General features: G+C 34.6%; 1 protein-coding gene across 1 annotated transcript in view; it reads left to right on the top strand.

The window, feature by feature from the left end:
- Positions 1–25,122, top strand: part of CD96 (CD96 molecule) — a 121,675-nt gene that overhangs the window by 52,127 nt on the left and 44,426 nt on the right. Inside the window, exons 6-9 of the mRNA XM_031959641.1 lie at positions 3,513–3,606; positions 5,659–5,847; positions 7,973–8,062; positions 10,431–10,517. Coding sequence (XP_031815501.1) covers positions 3,513–3,606; positions 5,659–5,847; positions 7,973–8,062; positions 10,431–10,517 — 460 coding nt within the window. The remainder of the gene's footprint in view (positions 1–3,512; positions 3,607–5,658; positions 5,848–7,972; positions 8,063–10,430; positions 10,518–25,122) is intronic.

A 25,122-nucleotide genomic window follows, 5' to 3' on the forward strand; every position in this document is an offset into this window, starting at 1 on the left:
CAAGAAGGACATGAAAAGTAGAAATCTTTTAATGGAGTTTATTCCTAGTATAGATTCCTTGGGATGAGATGCACAGGAAAATAAAGACAGCCAAACAGAGAAGTGGTTTGTCATGCTAAGACAACCACCTGTTCTAAAAATAAAAAAATAAAAAAAAAACACTGTAAAGTTCTACTAGGTGGAGGAATAAGGCATCTATAATTGAGATAAAAAGGTAACAAATCTGCCTCTCTGGGGGAAAGCCTACCAGGAGACCTGCAGAAAAGAAAAAAGAAGCCTAAAGGAGAAAAGGTAAAGGGGAGATCACATTAGAGATAGCAAACTCTGCTCATGAGATGCCAACTTCCCTTGGCAATCCAAGCGAAAAAATCCACTTCATTCTGGCTGTTTTGCCCTTCATTCCATGAATTCAAATTGAAGGGGATAAGGATATCAGAGGCTACTTTGGAAGGTAGTCTGGCTCCAGCTGTCTTTGTTTACAAGAAAAGAAGCAAGAGTAAGGTTCTAGGATATGGCTCAACTCAACCTAATCTAGAGTAGTAGGAATGCAGGGACATTACTGGAATTCTGATATTACTATGATCATTATGATCCATTACTAGATAATGGAAAATAATATCACAATTGATATTAACAATTTTTCTGTCAACCTCTAAGGTTGATACCAGACCAGGAAAATAATGGTAAAATCTCCTTCTTTTTTTGTCCTTATATGGTATCCTCAAACAAATACTGTTGATATGTTTTAGACTTTTACTATAGAGAATAAAATAAAGAACTGGAATTGAAGTCAAGAAAATCTTGAGTTTAAATCCCAATATTTACTATTCATGTGACTTTGGGCAAACTTCAACCTCTCTGAGACTTTGCTCCTCTCCTAGGGTGAGACAAATAGTCCCTACTTTATACTACTTTATAGTATTTTTATGTGGATCAAATTTGTGTGGACAAAATATATGTCCAGGGCATGCAAAACTGCTATTTTAACAACAAAAATATTAGTTCTTATTTCATTGATAGGGGTATGTCAAGTCCTTTTACAGATCCTTCACTAAGTGTCTATCCAGTACTTTAGTCCTGCTCACAGAGATTGTTGCTCATCCTTTGTTCTGGAAGAGGACCATTATATTAGGGAAATGATGCCATGACATGCGAGTGATTTGGTTTTAAGTGAAGCAAAGTCACCAGCTTCACTCTCTTCCAGAGCTATCTGGATACACTGGCAAGATATAGATCAGTATGACTGGAGATGACCCTTGATGCATTGTAAGACTTTGAATTTTTTAAACAAAGTTCTTTAATAGATTTCAGTTTGACTAAAGTAATGCTCATACAGTGATTAAGACTAGCTAAGAAATGAGGCAAAAAATGGCCTCAATTACTTAGTCAAAAAAGAAAAAAAATATCAATTTGGAAAGGAAAGACCCTTACAAAGCCTTTCTCCATGTCCTTCCTCAGGCCATCCTCTGTGCCTGGAATTTCTTCTGTCATTTACTTCCCCCTTCTTCTTTCTCTCTTTCCCCTATCTACATTTGGTAAGATACCCTTATTTTCAGGTGTTCTGCCCAAAGGAATATAAATTTTGATCTTTGAAATCTTGCAAGACATATTGGGTTAATAGATTTATTTTTCAAGGACTATGTCTTAAACCCAAATCAATCTTGCTGTCATTGATTGGCCAACAATAGGTCTTAGGCTAAGACCCATTTGGTTACTGTTTGAATCCTGATTGGCTCAGAGTGAATGCAAATAGCAATAGTTTCTGTTTAGGTTCCCTTTCTCCTCTTCTGATTTGATTTTTTTAACTAGATAAAAGAGGCCATTCTTTGCTTCAGTTGTCACCCAGACTTAATCACTGATTGGGCCTTGCCTCAGTCAAACTGAGACCTGTTTAAAAACAAACAAACAAACAAAAACCAAAAAACCTTAGCTTAAAAAGGTCAAGATCTCCTATTGCATCCAGGACTAGCTCCAGTCATTCTGATCTATATTTTGCCACTGATTTCAAATGGTTCTGGGGGAAAAGGTGAGGCAGGTGACCTTGCATACCCTATGTCACAGCATGGCATCCCCTCCCTCATGTCATGGACATCTTTGAGAACAAAAGACAAACAACAATAACAATCCAATACTATGATAGATATAGCATTTATACTTAAATCTTCTTCCTAACTAGCCCTCTTACTTTTCTAATCATATACAGTGTGGCTCAAAACTTTTTGTGTAATTATTAGCTTTAATAGTAGTTCAACTAGTGCTTATTTAAAACAATGAAGTTTTAATCTTTTTTAAAACATTTTTTAAATTTTTTTTAAAAATTTAGTGAGTTATATATGTTTCATTATTGATCTTTAAGCGTCTAGTATGTGCCAGGCACTATGTGAAGAATATTGCAAATATTACTTCATTTGATCCTTACAATAAGCCTGAGAGTTATGTGCTATTAGGCAGATGGCAGTTAAGTATCACATAACTATTGAGTGTCTGAGATCATATTTTAATTCAGATCTTCCTAACTCATACCCAATGCTCTATATGATGCACCATCTAACTGCCTTTGGAATCCATTATTCAAAGTAATCAATCAATTAATATATATTAAGAGCTTATGTACCAACCACTGTGCTAAGCTCTGGGGATACAAAGAGGCAAGGGCGAGTTCCTGTCCTCCAGAAACTAACAATCTGATTGAAAATATAAACTGCAAATTATTACACATAAAGCAAGCTACATATATTATACATATTCATATTCCTATTGTTTAGCATAATGCCTTCTGATAGTAGACATTTAATAAAGTCTTGTTGATTGATTGAATATAGATTAAATATGCTTTAATGAAAGGAAATATGGTAAAATGGAAAGAAGAGCCAAAACACAGTCGCAGTCTTGACTTTGATACTTAATTCTGTGATCTAGGTCATCAGTGACCTTTCTTACTTCAACTTCTTCCTCTGTACAATACAGAGTATAATCCATAGATTATTAGAACTTCCTGAGGATTGTTGTGAAGAAAAAGTAAAAATTTATGACAAATTCCAAAATAATCAACTTAGAGTCAAACATCTGAACACCCATATAATCTGTAAGTTGGATATCATCTGTACATGGTATCCCCCCAAAAAATCAGGTATGTGGCACAATGCTGAGTGCCGAGCCTGGAATCAGGGAGATTCATCTTTCTGAATTTAAATCTGGCTTCAGACATCTACTAGCTGTGTGACCTTTGGCAAGCCACTTAACCCTATTTGCCCCAGTTTCCCCATCCAAAAAATGAATTGGGGAAAGAAATACCAAATTGCTCTAATATTCTTTGCCCAAAAACCCCCACCAAAGTGTGACAAAGAGTTGGACTTACAGGATATCCAGTATTTATTGGACCAGGTCTTGGGAAGAAATGTCTGTTAGCTATAGAAGTGCCAAGTGTCAGAGTGTTACCAGAAGGACAAGAAGTCCCAAACCCCACATAATCACAACATATTAATAATTATATTTGTGTTCTCTCTCTGCAGCAGAAAAAATTTAGCTGTTTGGTGAAGAATATATTCCCCACAGCAAATCTCTCATGGTATATAGATGGAGAGCTTCTTCAAAATGAAAAAGAAGGTGAGAAAATGAGTCAATGAAAATGTTTGTAAAAGACAGATGGGCTAGAATAAGAGCCAATGTTATTGGCTAACCTGCTCTTGGCATTCAAGGATCATTCTGATTCCAAGAAAAACATATTATTCCCTGCCAGATGCTTTTTAATACCTCAGCTTACTCCTTTAAGGAGGAAGAAAACATTTCCCAGAACAAAAGAAGAATGGTTGAATTTATCAAACCGCAGGCAAATGTGTTAATCTGTTTTTGGTTTGTCTGTTTAACTATAAATAGAGAGAAACCTCTTTCATATACCTACAGAATTTCCTCAGGGTGATATTTAATTAAATAAATGATCACCAAATAATCATATTATTTATAATTCAATTAGCTACTGATTGTTTTAAACAAACCCCAAAAAAGAACCCCGTTTTTTCTTGGTAAAGAGTTATAAAGGCTAGGGAAGGGCTAAGGGACCCCCATATTCCAATGAGAAGGGCACACTTGGGAACCATCCCTGGGACAAGGAATATTTCAATCAAAAAGATTAAAAGGAGAGACAGCTAGATGCCACAATGAATAAAACATAAACTCTGAAATTAGGAGGACCTCAATTCAAATCTAGCCACATCCACTAGTTGTGTGACCTTAAGTAACTCCCTGCCCCCCGCAAAAAAAAAAAAAAAGATTAACAGGTACTGAACAGAAATTCACATTGTAGACAAATTCAGCTGATGAGAAAGGAAGACATGTTTTCCATGGGTGGCCCATGATCATGACAGACTATGTAAGAAGCTCCTTAATTCAGCTGCTTCAAAGTGTAATGATTCTTCTATCTGTGATAATAATTTTTTCCCTTCTACTAATGTATTTTTCTCATAATGTCTAAAGTGGCAATAATCCCCATTCCTGAAACTTAAATATTAGGTGTATACATATATAAACATATACATATATTATTTATATATAGTATATATGGTATTTATATACTATATGCTTATATACTATCTACATATACATACATATACATCTTTGTGTATGGGTGTATATATATATATATATACACATAGCGTTTGTATGTTTATATGTTGTTTTTTAATAAAGATACAAGCCCAGGCAGTGTGACATAATGAATAATGACCTGTCAATCAGTAAGACTCATTCAAATTCTCTTTCACACACCTACTAACTGTGTTACTTTAAGTTGTCATTTAAGTTTTCTAGAACTCAGTTTCCTCATCTGTAAGAATGTGAGGTTGGACTTGATGACTTCCAAGATCCCTTTCAGCTCTTTTAACTATGATCCAATGAGATATTGTGAATATCTCTCAAAACATTTCTCTACCATTACTACTTGAATAATTAATATTTTTTTAAAAATCAAGCATAGCAGTGAATTTCACTAGATTCTACAATGAAAGGAAAATTTTCATGGCCTGTAATGGTCTGCTTCACTTTAAGTCAAGAGTTCTTAAGGGTGTGATGCACCCCTTTGACAACTGAGTGAAGCATAATCAATATATTTCAGTACAGTGTTTTTAAAAGCAAAATTAAAATACACAAAGCTGCATAGGAAATTCATATTAAAATATAGTTAATATATTTTTTAATTTCAAGCCCCCATGAAATTTCCTTAGGGAGTCTATGGTCCTCAGGCTAAGAATCTATGCCTTAAGCAAATTTTATTAATGAAAATTGTCCCAATTTTATATTCTTGGCCTTCAGCTGACATTCATTTTTAGGGTCTGAAGTTGTGGCTTAAAAAACACAGGCATTCATTTCCTCTATTCCCTGCCTTTTCCAGATCCATGTGAAATATAGCAAAGCTATAGGGGAAAAAAGGTCTGGAACTTTCACAGTTTCCAAACTGACTTCAGGTACCCTCTGTCCAAAGAAGCATTTTTTCTGGTGTCAGGAAGTAATAACCTGTGGTGAGAGGAGAATCTTCTACTCCCATATTTGCAGTTGGTAGGTTACAGTTTGACTAGCTCTGGCATTTCTCCTGATTCCTACATTTGAGTTAGTTTTAGTTTTAGGAAATATAAAAGGCTAACCAGATTATTTATTCTCTTCTAGGCATACACATTACTATTGAAAAGAGGAAAAGTGATGAAGGCTTTTATGAACTAACATCTAAGTTGAGGGTTCTGAAGCCTAACCAGCCAATTCTACCCAATAATCTGACAGTTTGGTGCATGACTCTGTTTCCTGTCCCTGGAAATGAAGTGTGGAATATCTCATCCAGAAAAATAGTTTTTTCCTTCAGTGAGTTACCTACTAACAAGACCAATCAATATTTTCTCCCCATCCAAAACATGTCTCTTTGGGCCTGTCAGGTTACACATGATGCTTAGAATAGGTCATCATGCATAATTCATCTTTTATAAAATTCAGTTGACTTCAGTTCAACACAAATATTTGCTGGCAAGTATAATTCTGTAAAGAATTACTCCAAATTGGAGGGTTTCCATGCAGAAAGGGATATAGTACTTGCAGCTGAACCCCATGGAATAACCCATGAGGTTTCCATTACTCTATAATTGGCCCTCACTCTAGAATTGTCACGGTAATCTATCTCTGCTCTCTCTACTTAGGTCTATCTGTTTCTCTCTCTTTCCTACTTTCCCCTACACATCCTGGAAAACTCTGATGCTACTAGAATTCCTGAACCAGATGTCATCCAAGGTGGCTTATTGTTCTAAATCTATGATACTATGACTTACAATGCATGGAAATCTCATCTTAGATATATGATCTGCATGTCCAAAAAGGTTGCTTAATAGGTGCAATTTATGGATGGCATGGATAGATATGATCTGAAACATGGTTCACCTCTAGACAGTGGAGTAGAACCAAAAGCAGTGAGTGCCTTAACCACCAGCACAATAGCTGCGGAGAAAGAGGAACCCCTGGGAGGCTAATACTCTTTTCTCCAGTCTCTAAGAGGAATATTGGACTAGAATTAGGTCTGTCTTCCCCCTCCAAATATCTCTGTTCTAATATTATGAGTTTGAGTTCAGAGGGACATCTATGTCCTTGGTTGCTCTAAAGAGGGAAGGAAACCATTAGCTTATTTTTATCATCTTAGTTCTTTCTCATTCCAAGCTGATTACATAAAAGATATTTTGTGTACACGTGTAACCAGTGTATTTATCCAAACAAAACAGCAAACAGAAATTTGAGAAGTTCTGCACCTTAGTATTCTATACCAGGAATTTATATGTAACCACAGTAATGAAACCCACTGATATGAGACTCTCCTTCCTAGTGTTAGATATAGAAAAATGAAGTTCTTCATCCGGGAGTTTGTTATCTCAGCTTATTCCAAGAGATAGTGTTCAATCTCACTCAAAAAAACTTATTCTAGCAATTTCTAGGGAGGCAAGCTGAAAGTCTAGGACAAGTTGAGGAGCCAACTTCCCCTACATGAATCCAACTTAACTTTCCACGTTTCCAAAGATCATTTGGATCCAAGTTCTCCCTAAAATATTTTGGAATCCACTCAGCAATAATCTTACAATGATGGTCCCATTGCCCATGGAGAAGTACTGAGAGGGGACAGAAGAGTCTCTTTGAAGAGTTCACATACTGCCAGTCATTTTTCTCAAATCACATTCTGCCTTCTAAACAATCCCAACTACATGGCCATGAGAATATTTCTGTCCCAAATTCATATATATCTCCTTCCTTCCTTCCTTCCTTCCTTTCTTTCTTTCTTTCTTTCTTTCTTTCTTTCTTTCTTTCTTTCTTTCTTTCTTTCTTTCTTTCTTTCTTTCTTTCTTTCTCTTTCTTTCTTTCTTTCTTCCTTCCTTCCTTTCTTTCCTTCTTTCTTTCTTTCCTTCCTTCTTTCTTTTTCTTTCTTTCTTTTTTCTTTCTTTCTTTCTTTCTTTCTTTCTTTCTTTCTTTCTTTCTTTCTTTCTTTCTTTCTTTCTTTCTTCTTTTAAATCATCCACCAAACATTTATTTTGTGCTTACTGTATACAAGGCACTGGGGTAAGCACTACAGGAGATAAAGATATTTGAGACATGATCCCTGACTACAATCAGCTTATACTTTGGTTGAGGAGATAAACATAAACAGATAGGTCAATTAAAACAAAGCACAAAAAAGTCAAATAAAGCTTCAGACAATTAAGGTTATTACAAAACGTGACATTGTAAGCATATTCTTCAGTATTTGCAGCATCAGAGAAAACATCCAGGACTTGATTGAAGGCTTAATTACTTAAAATATTCCTAAATAGTTCTTACCCTCAAAGAGCTTACATCCTAATTGGGGAAAACAACATTTAAAAAGGAACTAGAAAGCAAGTGGTGGAGTACTCGGGATGGAGGTTGTTGGTTAAAAGATTGAAAATAAATACAAATATATTTGCTGTTATTATTGTACATTATATGAATACTCCAATAAATCCACCTTATATCGTGGCATCTGCTTTTTCCACTTATATGTCTCCTGTTAGCAGCACAGGCACACCAGGTAAGTAGACTGTCACAGAGCTACTATTTATTATTCAACCAAACATTAAATATATATTGGGAAACTAAGTAGTATAGTGGATAGAGAATTAGACTTGGAGTCAGAAAGGCTCATCTTCCTGAATTCAAATCTGACCTTATAGATTTCCTAGCTGTATGAACCTGGGCAAGTCACTTAAACCTATTTGCCTCAGTTTTCTCATCGGGAAAACAAATTGGAGAAGGAAATAGCAAACCATACAGTATCTTTGCCAAGCAAACCCAAATGGGGTCACAAAGTAGAATACAACTGAAAAATTGAACAGCAACCTATTGTTATAAATATTATGTATAGTTTATTATATGTGTTATTATATATATTATACATTCATGTGTGTTAATTAATTCTGTGACATACCATGAGTATGTATTTAAATCACTTTTCTCATTTCTAGCAGTATAGGGAGATCAATTTTTCAATGATCTCTTTATACTCATTCTTCTTGGTAAGACCTAAGAACAGTGTTCACATTATAGCTAGTAAGGAATTGAAAGTCTGAGTGATCAATAGCAAAACAAACCCCCCAAAAATACAAATAATGATAATAACAAAGCATTGTTAAGATGTGAAGGATATCAGTAAACATTATGCAAATTTCTATAAACACATTTTTACTTAAAAAATCAATACACAAATCAACAAACTCAAAAGGAAAGTTTTCTAGATCTTAGCAGTAACTATAAGACAATGGTAATGCTGCAAAGGTCCATAATTTTCTTTCTTTTTTTTTTGTCATTTTTTTCAGCTAAGGAGTACAATGAACAAAGTATTGGATGTGGTGTCAAAAAGACCTGAATTCAAAATCTGCTTCAGAATTTTATTAGCTTTTATCAGCCTCAATTTCCTTTCATTAGTACTTAATAATAGCACACACCTTGCAGGGTTTGTTCTGAGGTTCAAATGAAATGATATATATGTAGAACATTGTAAGCCTTAAAAGAAAAATAAAACCTAGCCATTATATTTAAGTCGACATTTATTAAACACATACTATATTCCAGGCATGATTGATGATGATGATGATGATGATGATGATGATGATAATGATGATGGTGGTGGTGGTCATGATAATTGGTGTAGACACCTCCCTCAGCTAATGTTAGGAGCAGAAGATCAATTAGAAAATTGTACAAAATTCCTAATTGACTACAATGGTTTCTGAATCATTTCCCTCCTGTTGCCTCAGACAGCTAATTCAAACCCTTTCCCAATTTCTTGTCATGAGAAAGAAACTCTCTCTATTTGAGCCTCATACAACCTTGTAATCAACAGGTGACTCCAAGAACTTCTCCATCACATTTATATAAAAATTAGGAGTGCCCCCTCTCACATGTAGCACTAATTACCTATTCTCTTACAAATATTTTAGGGTATTATATGTAGTTATCTTGCTTAAATCTCGACTTTGAGCATGTTCTCTCCCAGCACAACCTCTTCCCCTCTCAGTTGAGAGGGCTGAGTTTCCTGCACTAATAAGGCTTCTGTCTATATTACGGAATTTGTGTGTGTGTGTGTGTGTGTGTGTGTGTGTGTGTATGTGTGTGTTTGTATTTGTGTGGGGATTGGCTGAGGATATAAGTTGGGGGGAGGAGGGGGGAGTTTTTTTTGTCTGCTTGATGTTCTACATAATAATAAAGTCCCATTAGTACCAATTTCCATATCTAAGTATTTTCTTTAACCTGAGCCATGAGGCCAAAGAAGGTAATTGAGTTTCTTGTCTTAAACCTGCTAAGAGTGCAGCAGCCCCACAGTGGACCAATTCCATACCTGATCAATATCTGAATTTTGACTTGCTCTATCTCCAACTCAGATCACATCATCTCTTCTTAGGCATCCTGGTGCCATCTCCTATTCCTAATAGGTTACCACATAATGTGGGACTCAATGTGAATACTTGATCAACTGAGCCTACTCTAGTTCATAATTGTCAGAGTTCAAGCCACCCACCAGCCTCTCTCCAGGATTAGGAGTTACACACCAGTTAAACTTTACAAAGCATTTTGCATACATAATCTTAATTGATACATACAATGGCCTATGAAAAGGTAATAATAATTTACATTTTAACTAAACTTTAAGGTTCACAAAACTTACTACATTCCTGAGAGCTAGCTAGTACAAATATTATTATGCCTATTTGACAGATGAGGAAACTGGGGCTCAGGAAAGTTAATAACTTCCACAAGTCTCAGAGCTAGTAATTGGCAGGGCCATGATCAGACCTAAGTCTTCTAAGTTATACTCCAATGCTGTTTTTCACTTTTCTCTAGAAATTCTTTATTTACACAGTGGTAGAATATAAATGCTTTGTTTGCTGTTTTCATTGCAGGTTATATGAACACTCCAACAGATCCATCCAATATCACATCTACCACCTCCATCATTGCACCTTCTCTCAGCAGCACAGAGAGGGCAGGTAAGCATGCTTCTTCAACATCATTTTTATTGAAGAGAAAGAGTTAGGGATAGCTAACTGATCTAGTGGTAGGAGGGACCTCAAAACTATGTAGTCCTCAAGATATTAGGAAATATCCTTATTTTATAAAGAAAAGAATGTATTATGTGGAGTCAAATGGTCTAACCTTTTGCTCACAATCCTCATAAGTTTTAGCTAGTCACCAACTTTCTAGCATCAGTTTTCTTGTCCAGCATAGTTCAATCTAATTGACTCCAATAGAGCAGCTAGATCGTACAGATCACAGACTGCTAGACCTGAAGTCAGAAAGACCTGAGTTCCAATCCAGCCTCAGACACTTCAAGCTTGGTGAGTCTGGGCAAATAACTTACTCATTCCATTTTGGATGTATACGTTTAAGATGCTTACAGGACATCTAGCTGAAGATATCCAATTTGCAGTTGTTGATATGGGAAGGAAATTCAGGATAAAGTTTAATACTGGATATATAACACCAAGAATGATTTCCATAGACATGATAATTGAAATCATAGAAGCTGATGACATGATTAAGAGAGAGAATACAAAAAGAGAAAAGAGCATATCAAAAGAAAATGAAAATACATACACAGAGATTAAGGGACATTAATGTTTAAGGTCTAGTTATGTATTATTCCTATCCAAAAGGATTGAGAAGGCATAGTCAGGAAGTAAATGAGAAATCAATGTGATAAAAGGGGCCATGTTATTGTTATGTTTTTTTTTCTCAATAGTATTTTATTTTTCCAAATACATGTAAAGATAATTTTTAAAATTCATTTTTATAAGACTTTGTGTTAAAAATTTTCTCTCCTTCCCTCTTTTTCTTCTCCTTTCCACAAAATAGTAAGCAATCTGATATAGGTTATCCATGTACAATGCTTTTAAACATTTTCATATTTGTCATGTGTGCAAGAAAAATTAGAACAAAGGGGGAGAAAACAAGAGAAAGAAAAAAGCAAACAAACCAAAAAAGGTGAAAATATTATACTTTGATCCATATTCAGTCTCCATAGTTCTCTCTTTGGGTACAAATGGCATTTTCCATCCCAATCTATTGGAATTGTCTTGGATCACCACATTGCTGAGAAGAGCTAAGTCTATCATAGCTGATCATCATGCAATCTTGCTGATGCTATGTACAATATTCTCCTAGATGTACTCACTTCACTCAGTATCAGTTCATGTGAGTCTTTTTTCTGAAAACAGCCTGCTTATCATTTCATATAGGGCAATAACATCCCATTACATTTATGTATCATAACTTATTCAGATAGTCTCCAATTGATGGGTTTCCAATCAATTTCCTATTCCTTGTTTGCTACAAACATTTTTTGCACTTGTGGGTCTTTTCCTCCATTTTATAATCTCTTTGGGATACACAGCCAGTAGTGGCATTGCTGGATCAAGGAAAATATACAATTTGATAGCCCTTTGGGCATAGTTCCAAATTGCTCTCCAGAATGGTTTGATCATTTCACAATTCCATCAACAATGCATTAATGTCCCAATTTTCTCACATCCCCTCCAACACTTATCATTACCTTTTTCTGTCACCTTAGTCAATCTGAGAGGTATGAGGTGGTATTTCAGGCTTATTTTAATTTAAATTTTTTAAAATCAATAATGATTTCATATCATTTCATATCAATTTCATATGATCATAAATAGCTTTAATTTATTCATCAGAAAATTATCTGTTCATATCCTTTGACCATTTATCAATTAGGGAATGACTTGTATTTTTATAAATTTGACTCTGTTCTCTATATATTTGAGAAATTATACCTTTATCAGAAGCACTGGCTATAAAAAGTGTTTCCCAGCTTCATGCTTCTCTTCTAATCTTGGCTGCATTGATTTTGATTGTACAAAAGCTTTTTGATTTAATGTAATCAAATCAAATGTAATCAATTTATCCATTGTATTCAATGGATTACATTATCCAATGTAATCAAAATTATCTATTTTGCATTATATAATGTTCTGTAGTCCTTCTTTGGCCATAAATTCTTCAAAGGAGAAAATGTTGAATGACTTTGAGATGAGAGAAGAGAACAGGAAGCTCATAAATGGCTCTTCTTGGTAAAGTAGGTATCAAGGTATTCTTAGAGAGAAGAGGGAAAGGGATGGTGGTGCATGAGGATAGAGGAGAGAAGAAAAGATCTATACCAATTGTTGTGGGAATTAAGATAATCAATTAGGAAAGTATTCTTGGTATATTGTAATGAGGATCGAGTAGAGTGTAGCTAGTATAAACACCTGGATTCAATTGTCTTACTTATGTGACTTTGGTGGCATCCAGTAACTTGGAGCCGTTAGGTGGCACAGTAGATAAAGCACTGGGCCTGGAATCAGGAAGACTAATCATTTCTTCAATTTCCCTCATATCCATTGCTTTGGTCTCACAGGATTCAGTTTTTAGAGTGCCTTGGCTTTTTTTTTTCTGACTAACCACAGTGTTTGATCATCTTTTAGCTTCATTAGTTGCCATTTGACTTTTGATTCATCTGAGGAGCAGCATGTCTCCCTATATTTAACCTAAACTTGACATTGAAAAGAGCACCATTACCTTGAGTGTACTATGTAGTTGGTTACAAATTAATTGAGGCTTCAGTGTTTTTATAAATAAAATTAAAAATAAGTATGTCACCTTGTTTCCTTGAAAAATGACGTGTGTATTTTGGAATGAGAACATTTTAATGTAACTTTTCACTATGTGTTTCTATGACACCTGTAACCATAGCTGCCCAGGTTTCTTGACAAATGTGCCATTCCACTTTATCGGGTCTTTCTGGGGCACAAAATCCATTAGGACAGCAGTGACATTAGCTGGAACATTGTACTTCAAAAAATACACACCATTGACTTCTTTTTAAAAACACCGTAGAAGCAGCCTCATTAATCCCAATTGTCCTAAGATTGATACTGACCTTCAGCCTCCAAGGAAAGGAGATATGCAATGTGAATGCATAATTCCTGCTCCACAGTCTACATTCAAATGTGAGAAGTTACTGACTATGGTACAAGGATAGGAATGCTGTATTTGGAGCCAGAGGACCTTTTGTTTGAAGCTCTGTCATTCATAAGCAGGGGGTGGAGGGGGAACCTTGTATAAATCAGCTCACCAAACTGGGTCTCATTTGCTCCATCTGTAAAGGGAAGAGGCTGAACTACATGACATCTGAGATCCCTTATGCCTTTTATTTTATGAATCGGGATAAATATGTTTCCTAAATGGTTGAAGGGGACATGTGATTAGTTTAGACCTCTTCTGGGGAAAAACTATGGCATAGGGCTTCAAACACAGTATTATAGATCTTACAAATTAATTTGAAAGATAAAGTACCTAGATGTTCCTATCTTTTGGGATTTCATGTAAAAGGGAGCACTTCACAAATTCTGAATAAATAAAGACTCATGATATATCTATCCTTGAGTTTAACTATACAAAATACGTAAATGAAAAGAAGAATAAAATTTATTGGCACCAAATCTAATGGGGAAACCTAGGAAAAGGAAAGGACCATGTATTTAGGAATGGTCAAACCCAGTTGTTCCTCCAGCATGAATCATTGCCCTTGATCCCATTTGTTCTCATCTTGTGGGAAAGTGTTCTCTTCTTGAAGGAAGTCTGGCTGGTAGGTGGAATAGTGGATAAAGTGCTAGATTTGGAGTTAGGGAGACCTGAGTTCATACTCACTCTAAAACATTTCCTAGCTGTATGGTCCTGGGCAAATAAGATACCTCTGTTTGTCTTCAGTTTCCTCATCTGTATAATGAGGATTATAGTAGCTCTACCTCTCAGAGTTGTTGTGAAGATCAAAGGAGTTAGGGATTATTAAATGCTTAGCATAGTGCCATCAGCACAATGTAAATAGTAGGTATATATAAGGAATTCTAAATGTATATTTATTCATATTTTATATTTATGAATATGAATGTAAGTTTGTATACTTATATTTAACTAACATTTACATTATATCCATATAAACATATATTCAAAAATGTTATATTAATATAGTATATATTTACATATTAATATATACTTAATATACTGCTTACTACTACTACAACTGTTGTACTACTATTGGAGTACAATAACTACTTCTACCACTACTACTACTAATGTTGTTGCTGCTGCTGTTACTACTACTACTACTATACCACAACAATAACTATTACTACTATCACCAGCATATTACTGTTGCTGCTGCTGGAATGGAGTTGGAAACAGCAACAACAATGATCATTTACTGTTGAAGACTTGTGTATCTCACGATTTTCTAATCACCAACACTGTATTACACTTACCTAAATTCAACAAAACTTCATGGATGAGCTCTTGTAGCAAACATTCATATTTAATAGATTATGTGATTTTAAGGAAAAGAGACAGACAAACATGTGAGAATAACAAAGGCAATGTTTGGATGGATCATAAACTTATTTTCTTTAAGCTGAATATTCTCGTTCCATAAAAGTAACAACCCCAAGGCAAAAAGATTACTAGAAGAATCAACAGATTTGAGTGCTTCTCTGAGAAGGAACAATTTTTAACCAACTTGGAGGGTAAGTTGAGCCAACATGCAATTGGCAACAATGGAACAGAAAAGGAGTTAGCAGCTTTCAGAAACTTGCTGTACAGCATTGCATTTGCTTCCCTGAGTCAGAACACTTGCAAATATCAAGACTGGTTTGATGAAAAAAAAAAAAAAAAAAAAGGGAGAAATTCAGAAGCTGCTAAAGGAAAAGCAATAACTCTACAGGGTGTACCAATCAGTTAGTTCATCCATGTCTAAGAAGGTAGCATCCAATTTTGTCAATAGTGAAGTACAATCAAAATTTAGAGAGATGCAAGTATCTTGACTCAATAAGAAGGAAGATGAAATTCAGTTTTAAGCTGATAGAAATAATCCAAAGTGTTTTTATGATACACTGAAGGCTATTTAAGGGCCAAATACCTAAGGTACATCTCAACTATTCAGTGCTGATGATGTCACACTGATTAGTGATAAGGACATGATCCTAGACATGGGCTGAACACTTCTACAGTGTTCTTAACAGACCATTCAATCAATGCTAAAGCTATTGACCATTTGCCTCAAGTTGAAATCAATTATTCCCTAGTTGAAGTTCCAATTGAAGAAGATGTTTTAAATGCTATTAGTCTACTTTTGTATGATAAAGTACTGGGTGCTGATTCTATTCCAACTGAGATTTACAAGGTGGGGGAATTCATTGCTCATACAAAAGTTGACTGAAATTTTCCCTGGCAAGAGGAAGTTTTGGTTTCAAGGATATTTCCATTGTCTATCTTAATAAAGATAAAGTAAATAGATTATCCTGTGATCATCACAAAGGGGTCTCTCTCTTAGTCATTGTTAGCAAGATTCTTACCCAGATGTAATTTTTTCTTTTGTTTTCCCCGAGGCAATTGGGGTTAAGTGACTTGCCTAGGGTCACACAGCTAGGAAGTATTACGTGTCTGAGACCAGATTTGAACTGAAGTCTTCCTAACTCCAGGGCCAATTCTCTATCCATTATACCATCTAGCTGTCTCCAGAGCATTATTTTCCCCCCCCCCCCTTAAGCAATTGGGGTTAAGTGACTTGGCCAGGGTCACGCAGCTAGGAAGTATTAAGTGTCTGAGACCAGATTTGAATTCAGGTACTCCTGATGTCAGGGCTGATGCTCTACTCACTGTACCAACTAGCAGCTTCTAGAGGTCTTCTGACTGACCCCATACCTGACAAAAGGTCATCTTTTAAAGCCAGTGTAGCTTTAGAAGAGGCCAGGAAACAGTCGATATGGTGCTTATTGGTCAATAACTCAGGAAAAATGCCAGGAGCAGAACAGAGGTCTGTATGCAATATTTGTAGATCTTACCAAAGTCTTTGATTACTGTCAATCATGAGAGCTTATGAAAAATTATGTCAAAATTTGGTGGTCCAGAGACCTTCATCAATTTCCTGATGGTACACTTGCCTGGGTTCTTGACAATGAACAATGGTCTTAAGCTTTCCCATTTGCCAATGGAGTGAAACAAGGCTATATGGCTTTTAGATTTCCATGTTGTCAAATGCCTTCAATAAAGACAAACATGGAATCAAAGTCAGCTAGCACACTAATGGAAAATTCTTCAACTTGAAAAGGCTAAAGCCAAAATTAAATTGGAGTAAGTGTTGGTGCATGATGTTGTTTGCAGATGAACATGCACTCAATGCAGCCTCCAAAGCTGAGATGTAATAAAGTATGGGTCAATTTTCTGCTGCTTGTGCTAACATTTAACACCAAGAAAACATAGATCCTCCATCAGCCAGCACTAAATCATCCATCTGTGGAACCATCAATTACAGTAAATGGTGAAGTTTTGAATACTGTGGATAAGTTCTTTTACCTTGACAGTATACTTTCCAAGGATGTCCACATTAATAATGAGACTGACACACTCATTTTCAGAGCTAGCTCAGTGTTTGGGAGGCTCCAAAGGAAAGTATAGGAAAAGAGAGGTATTAGTCTGACTCCCAAACTGAAGATCTACAGAGCTGTTGTGCTGATCTCAATGCTGTATGCTTATGAAACCTGGACAATATATTAGTGCCATGCCAGGTGGTAATTTTAATGACCATTACAGTATTAGCAATACAGTATAGGGATTCATAAGGTCATTTTATATGTAAAATATAATGTTTAATATAATATCTATATATGTGTATGTATACATAGATACATACCCATGTGTGTTTATACACACATACACACACACACACACACACACACACACACACATATATATCTTTTACTTGAGCCAGATGCCCCTTGTGATTTTTGTGACATGCAGGCAATTTAATGTTTTTCCTTCACTTTAAAAACTCTATTTCCATTGCTCTCTGCATTTTGACAAATCCTTCCCCAGAGGGAAATTGAACAAAGGCTAGATGTTTGTAATTTGACATAGCTACGTCTAAATTATAGTGCATTGGTCCTCTGAGCCCAGAACAGAAGCAAGAGCCTTTGAAGGCAATGACTGACTATAGTGTTTTCCATTTTGTGGTCTTTTGCTAAAAGAACTTTCAAGGATGGAGCTTATTTGCTTTTTGATTCAATAATGGCACTTCAGACTGCAGTCAAATACAAGATTTTAAAATTTCTGTAGCAACTCTTGTGAATGAGCTTAAAGGTTAAAATGTATATAATTAGCCACTGATTTAATGTAAGTTTCGACCCATAAAAATAATACGGAAGAAGTTTTCATGAGTCTCTTCTTGACATCTTAGCCACAGGGCATAACTCCTATAATTTGAGAAATATTTAATTGGAGTTTTGCTCCAATGATGTCTTTGGGTTTAATGCAGTAAGACCCTGTCAGAGAAAATATCTTGTTATAGTGAAGTTCTTTCAAAACTTTAAGAAGGTATCATGATATACCAACTTCCCTTTATAGTGGGGTCAAGAAGCAAATCTTAAAATCATTGAATACATAGCTAAAAGGGACATAAAGACTCATCTTTATACACTCTTGAATTTTACAGATGAGCAAACTGACATTTTCAAAGGTTGTGACAAGTGGTTTTGCCCAAATAAACCCATTCCTACAAATGATGTGCATATTCAGTAACTCTCTCTCACTTTTAACTACCATAGCCATAGTAGATTGTAAGTGCTTTAAAGGCAACGGCAGTGTTTGTAATATATAATAGCACCTGGTACAGTGCTCTATCCCTGGTCCAATACTTAGTACCATACCTGATGCACAGCAGTCTTTAATATATGCTTGTCAACTGTTGACTGGTCAGTACTCAGTAAATGTTTACTTTGGTGGCAGAAAACTCAGATATAAGAAGTTAATTTATTTTATCTTTGTTTTGTTAGAGTTTTGTTACTTTCTTTGTATGATTTGCATGATCCTTTATTGTTTATTAATTATTACATGACATTTTCTCCATTTATTTCTTCTGTATTGATTTTTTGTTGTAGCATTTTTCTTACAACAGCTTTATTTCTGAATGTATCTTCCCTTCCCCCCAATCCATAATTGTTAAAATACTTTTAATTGCTTTGCATTACTCATACATATAAAATCCAAACTCTTAGGCCTAACATTCAAAGCTCTCCATAATCTAGCTCCAAACCAATTTTTCCACTTAACATTTTTCTCCCCTCTATGAATGTTTCTGCTTTAAAGAAATTATAAATTTACTGGGAGACCAGTAAATTTATTGTTCTTCCCTCTTCCTTACCTCACATCCCCCAAAACTTATTCTTTTTTCCATGATGTCCTTGCCTATTCTTTCCACTTACCCAGATTCTTTCCAGTCTTTAAGCTTAGATCAAACCTTTATATAAAGGCTTTCATGCCCATGAAAAACACTTATCACACACATGCCACCTTTACTTACACTGTTGTTTTGTATATTGTTAATTGCATATTAAGGTTTTTGTGACTATCTTACACCTCAATGATTTTTTTTTCCTTCTCTGAAGTCACTATTTGAATCTCTCATTTGACTAGGTTGTAACATCTTGAGAGTTAGGACCATATGGTTGATTGTGTGATAGCATAGCAGTATGCACATTATTTTGTAACTTAATACATGTTGCAGAGCTAGAAAGGAGGGAAAGAAGTAGAAGGGAATCTTGGTATATTTCATTAGTGACTGGACATAGAGTTAGCATGCAAAACAAAACAAAACACAAACCACAAGCCTGAAACTAAATCAAAATAATTAGAGTAGAACAAAGTTAAAATTTGAATGAATGTGTTATAATCTTGCCAGCATATAGTAACGAGTCTGTCAAGAGGCAAAGAAAAAAAGGAGAAAAAGATTAACTCTGGTCATTTAGTTCTAACCTATGCCTCATTCATTGTTTATCTTCAAATTAATGTTTAATTAATTTGGAATTTTTTTTACTTTGACAACATATTTGTGAGTATTTTAAAAATTACTATAGTTTTGTTACTGATAATAAAAAAATAAAACGATAGCTTTGATAAGCTTTTGAATTCATTTATACCAAAGATAAATGATTGAAAGTCTTTGCTACCTTTGCACCATTGACTCAGATTTAACCTTTTCCTGGGGGCTTTTAGTGAAACTGAAATCATAAATAGGAATTTTATCAAAATTAATTTGAAATAAGTTGATTTCAAGAAAAATTACCTATTAATTAATAGTGCCTTTGATTCATTTATAGAACATTTTCATAAAGATTTTATAGTGGGGGGAAAAAGCAATGAGGAGCCATAATTATTTTTCTCTTTTGAATAACTTTTTAAAATTTCAATAATACTATCCATGATTTTTTACCAGTCTTTTAGAATCTCTCTCCTTTTAAATTATCTTGAAAATTATTGACATTTTAAAAATTATGTTACTGAGGAGTTTCTTTGTTGTTGTCTAAACTTGATTTGGTCAAACTACTCTTCCAGTAGGCTATTTCCCATGTAAATGATAAGAGCATACAAGATTGCTTAATGGATGTAACCATAGTGATAACTTTAATTTGATTGTTGATATCCAGTGAAACAATAAAAATGGAAAATTATGCTCCCTAGAGCTGTTCTTTGCTGTCATGAAGGATAAAAGGCCTCTATATAACAGTATGCTAGCTGTTTCAAACTTAAGAATAGCATAAAACATCTTCAGTGGGATCCAGAATCTCTCTCTCTTTTTTTAAAAGGGCTTAACAACTCATACAGGTACAATCTATATAGTTTTTTGGCTACAGAATGCTTATGAGTGTACAGATGGTCCATTGTGTGGTTGTTTTATTTTGTAGGGAGAATTGGGAAAGCTAACTAATTTGCCTAGGATCACTCAGGCAGTATATGTCAAAGTATAATTTATACCCCAAAATGATAACCTATGTACAAATCTATAAATAAATATTCCTTCATTAGATAGATCTTACATATTAATAAATTACTATGTTTCAAATATAAAGAGACATTACTATAATGAATAAAATATAGATTCATTAAATATCATTAAATATATAGTAACTTTTTATTATTACATACTTTTTCAATGAATATTACAACTATTGTCAAATAAGAATTAACACTCATTTTCTTCCCCCTTAAAAAAAGAATTTCATATTCATAAGAGCACAAATTTGGAGCTTGAAGGGAGCTTTTTTTTACATTTCCCATATATAACAAAAATTAAGCGGATGCCCATTGGTTGGGAAATTACTGAACAAATTATAGTACAAGAATGTTATGTTATTGTTAATGTTATTCATTAATGTTAATGTTATTGCTCTATAAGAAATGATGAGTAGACTGATTTAAAAAAAGCCTGGAAAGATTTTCATGAATGGATGATGATTCCAATAGATTTGTGATGGAAAGTGCTATCTGCATCCAGAAAAATAACTATGTAGACAAAATATGGATCAAAGCATAGTATCCAATTCTCTCATTTTACATATGAAGAAAACTGAGGTTTTGAATAAATTGAATAATTTACCCAGGTTTACACAGTTAATATTCAAAAAGAATGAGAGCTACTGACCTGGACATAGGACTTTAAAGAGTAAGAAGATTAAAACTGATTCTGTGTCATTTTCTTACTGATCATATTTACAATTAATTGATTTTGTCCCGTAACTTTCTAAAGTCATTGTTGTCTGTCTCTGAATTTAGTTTACAATTCAGCTCTTATAATAGATTAAGTTTAGAAACTCAGTTCTCTTCTTAATGATTGCTCTATTCTTATCTTAAGGAGGTCTTCTAACTTTGGGGAAGTTTGTCATAAAGGAATGGGGTCTATTTTTCAAGGATGTCTGGTTTGTTATCTAAAGAAATCTGAGTCACTATCTTTTTTTTTTTTAAGGTTTTAATAACTTTTATGTTTCAAATTTTTCTCCCTTTCTCCCTCCATTCCTTCTCCCCAAGACAGTAAGCCATCCAATATAGATTAAACATATGCAATTCTTTTAAATATATTTCCATATTTGTCATGCCACACAAGAAAAATCATATCAAAAGGGAAAAAAACGAGAAAAAACAAGCAAACAATAACAAAAAAAGGTGAAATACTATGCTTTGATCTGCATTTTGTCTTCATAGTTCTCTCTCTGGATACAGATGGAATTTTCCATGACAAATCTATTAGAATTGTTTTGGATCACTTTATTATTGAACAGAATCACATTCATCATAGTTGATCGTCACATAATCTTACTGCTACTGTATATTCCCTGATTCTGCTCATTTCACTCAACATCATTTTACGTCAGTCTTTCCAGGCTTTTCTGAAATCAGACTGATTATCATTTCTTATAGAACAATAATATTCTATTATATTAATTCACCATAACTTATTCAGCCATTCCCCAAATGATGGGCATCCATTCAATTTCCATTTCCTTGCCACTATAAAAAGGACTGCTACAAACGTTTTTGCACATGTGGGTTCTTTTCCTTCTTTTATGATCTCTTTGGAATACAGACCCAGTAGATACACTGCTGTATCAACAGATATGCACAGTTTTATACCTCTTTGGGGAATAGTTCCAAATAGCTCTCCAGAATGGTTCGATCATTTCACAATGCCACAAACAATGCATTAGTGTCTCTGGGTCACTATCTCACAAGTGGACTCAAAAATGAACACTTCTTAGTCAAAGGAGGAAAGGAGGGGGATTGTTGCCGGTTACCATTCCCAAATTCCAATCATCATATTGTTCTCGACACCTCAGCTACATAGCCAATTGTTGTGCCCTCAACCATGTGACAGCAACTATACTGTTCTGTTTTTTGTTCTGTATTCCCCAAAATCTATAAAATGAAAGCTGTCTTTTTTGATCTGCATCTTTGGTCATTAGTTGCTGCAATCCTGTTAATAAAGTGATGTATTTTGTAATAAAAGTGTCATCTGCATCCAGAAAGAGAATTATGAAGGCTGAAGGCAGATCAAAGCAAAGTATTTTCACTTTTTGTTATGTTGTTTGTTTATTTGCTTGCTTGCTTCCCCTGCTTCTTATGTTTTTCCCTCTTTTGATCTGATGTTTTTTGCGCAGCATGACAATCGCACCTGTTTTACCTATATTGAGAAAGGTAGGGGAGAGGATATTGCACAGGTGAATGTTGAAAACTATTCTTGCATGCATTTTAAATTTTTTTTAATTTTAAAAATAAAATACCATCAAAAATTTAATGATGTTAGGGTTGGAGAATTGTGCCTCAGTTTACCTTTTTGTTAAATTTCACGCATGACAAAAGAATTGAGTGAACACCACAGACAAAAATCATAGAGGATAAGGAGACAAAAAAAGGTTGTAATTTGTACCAGTGAAATCTATATTATGAGATCACAGATATACTAAAGTGATGAAATTAGGAGAAATTCAAACAGGTATAATCCATAGGATTTTTATTTGTATTAAGAGCTTCAATATCCCATTGGAAAGTGAATATTCCAATTTCTCTTTGAGGTTCTCTGAGAGAGCTGCTTTCTAGGATTATAAATTTTACGGTATGAAATGATATCAAGATTCATCTGGTTCAACCCTCTTTTAAATTTGATGTGGTAATTGATTGGCTCCTGATCACAGGTAGCAGCATCTGAATTCAAAAAATTCAAACCAAGGTTTTCTGACTTAACCTAGGACTCATTCCACAATGCCTAATTAAGCTGCTTAATGATAATGACAGAATTGCAAGATTTCACTAAATATTTATTGATTCTTAATTTCCCAGTGACTAGATTATTCCTTAATCTTAAGTAAAGTTCTTTGGAAGTTCGAATAACTCTTTAAGGCAGCAAGAATAATGTTAAATTCAGTTTTCTTTAATGCAGTTCACCAAAAAAAAAAAAAAAAAAAAAAAAAACAATCATCCCATTTTGGCCTGTGAGAAATGATTATTTCTCTATTATGTTTAACAATTAATTATTGTATTGAGACCAAAGATTTCCTTCTTTTCTACTTCCTCATCTAGAAAACCAAGCAATGTAGAAAATCTCTCTTAAATATTTACCCAGGCCAAAATCTAATCAAACAGTAAAAGAAATTCTAAGTTTAGGCTAATGGATACATTCTTGCTCATTTTGTTTGCTTTGATAGTTCTGAGAAAATGTGGATCCTCTCTTTTGTCAAACTGCACTTATGGAAATTGATGTCTTTGACCCAATTTTGGATTATCTAAGCCATGTCCTCCAAGACCCTTGTAATATAGCCCACCCTCTTATTGTAATATTTATTTTCTCATTAATTGTTAACCAGTCAGAGTCACTTGCTACATTAATAGAAAACCTGTTCTTCCAAGAGCATATAAGCTGTTAGTCCTTTGCCACGAGAGGTCTTTGATCTAAGACAGATACAGCCAAATGGCCATCCTTTTATTAATAACCTGCTAGCCTTATTAACAAAATGATTAAATTATTCCAAAATTATGCCTCTTGAATTTTAAAATGCCACAGGTTAAATGACTGAATGAAATAGCAATACTTCTTTGATAACTCATAAAACTTTGTAAAGGAGGGTAGGGCAGATCAAAATATGAAATGCTCTGTAAGGCTTAATGTGCTGTATAAACTTGAGATAAGGACAGGGTCTGTGATTTCTTTGGTATAGGGAACACCCAGTAATTAAACTCCTTCTAAGAATATCAGCAAATTTTCTGCAACTTAAAATTTTAAACTGGGAGTTCCTTGAGAGTAGGGGATTGATTGTGTATCTTTGTGCCTTTGACACTTAGCACAGGAGTATTATACATATGTGTATATTCATTTTCATACATATATGGGCGTATATATACATATGTGGGTGTGTATGTGTGAGTGTTCCGTATTAAGTGCCTACTACCAAACTGGTGCTTATTTTGATGCTTTTGACTAACTGACTCAGGAAGTTTCCTAGAACATTGAGAAGGACAGGGATTTGCCTACAGTCGCACTGCCAGTGTGTATCAGAAGTGAAACTTGAAACCAGATTTTTCTAGTTTCTTGGCCATCTCTCTATCTACCATTTCATGCTGATTCTCTATAAATTGGAGATTCAAAAATATTTGTTTACCCCAAGATAAGGAAACTGTGGTGTAGTCCTCTTAAATCCTATTAGTTGCTTCAATTTCAGTTAAATAATAAATATTAGTTCTTTTTTTTTTTTTGAGATAATCAGGGTTAAGTGACTTCGCCAGGATCACACAGTTAGGAAGTGCCTAAGGCTGGATTTGAACTCACATTCTTCTGACTTCATGCCCAACACTCTATCCACTGTGCCAATTAGTTGGATTCAATTGGATTGGATTAGGTTGGGCAAGAAAATTTACGAAAGAAAACTGGTGACTAATCCAAACTCATAAGGATAGTGAATATCAGGACATTTGTCTCCAGGTATAACACTCTTGCCTTTATATAATAAATATAACAGGATATTTTCTAATATCTTTAGGACTAGATAGTTTTGAAGTTCCTTCTACCACCAGATCTATGATCTTATGACGAGCCTATATATACAGAACCATTCTGGTAGGGTCTTAGGGAACTAGAGAGATAACATAGATGGGTGTATGAAAGGCCATCCTTAGTTACCCAAGGCATAGCCTTAGAATCCATGTCCAAAAATGGGTTCAAGT

Source organism: Sarcophilus harrisii, chromosome 3 (genome assembly GCF_902635505.1).
Source record: "Sarcophilus harrisii chromosome 3, mSarHar1.11, whole genome shotgun sequence".
NCBI lineage: Eukaryota > Metazoa > Chordata > Mammalia > Dasyuromorphia > Dasyuridae > Sarcophilus > Sarcophilus harrisii.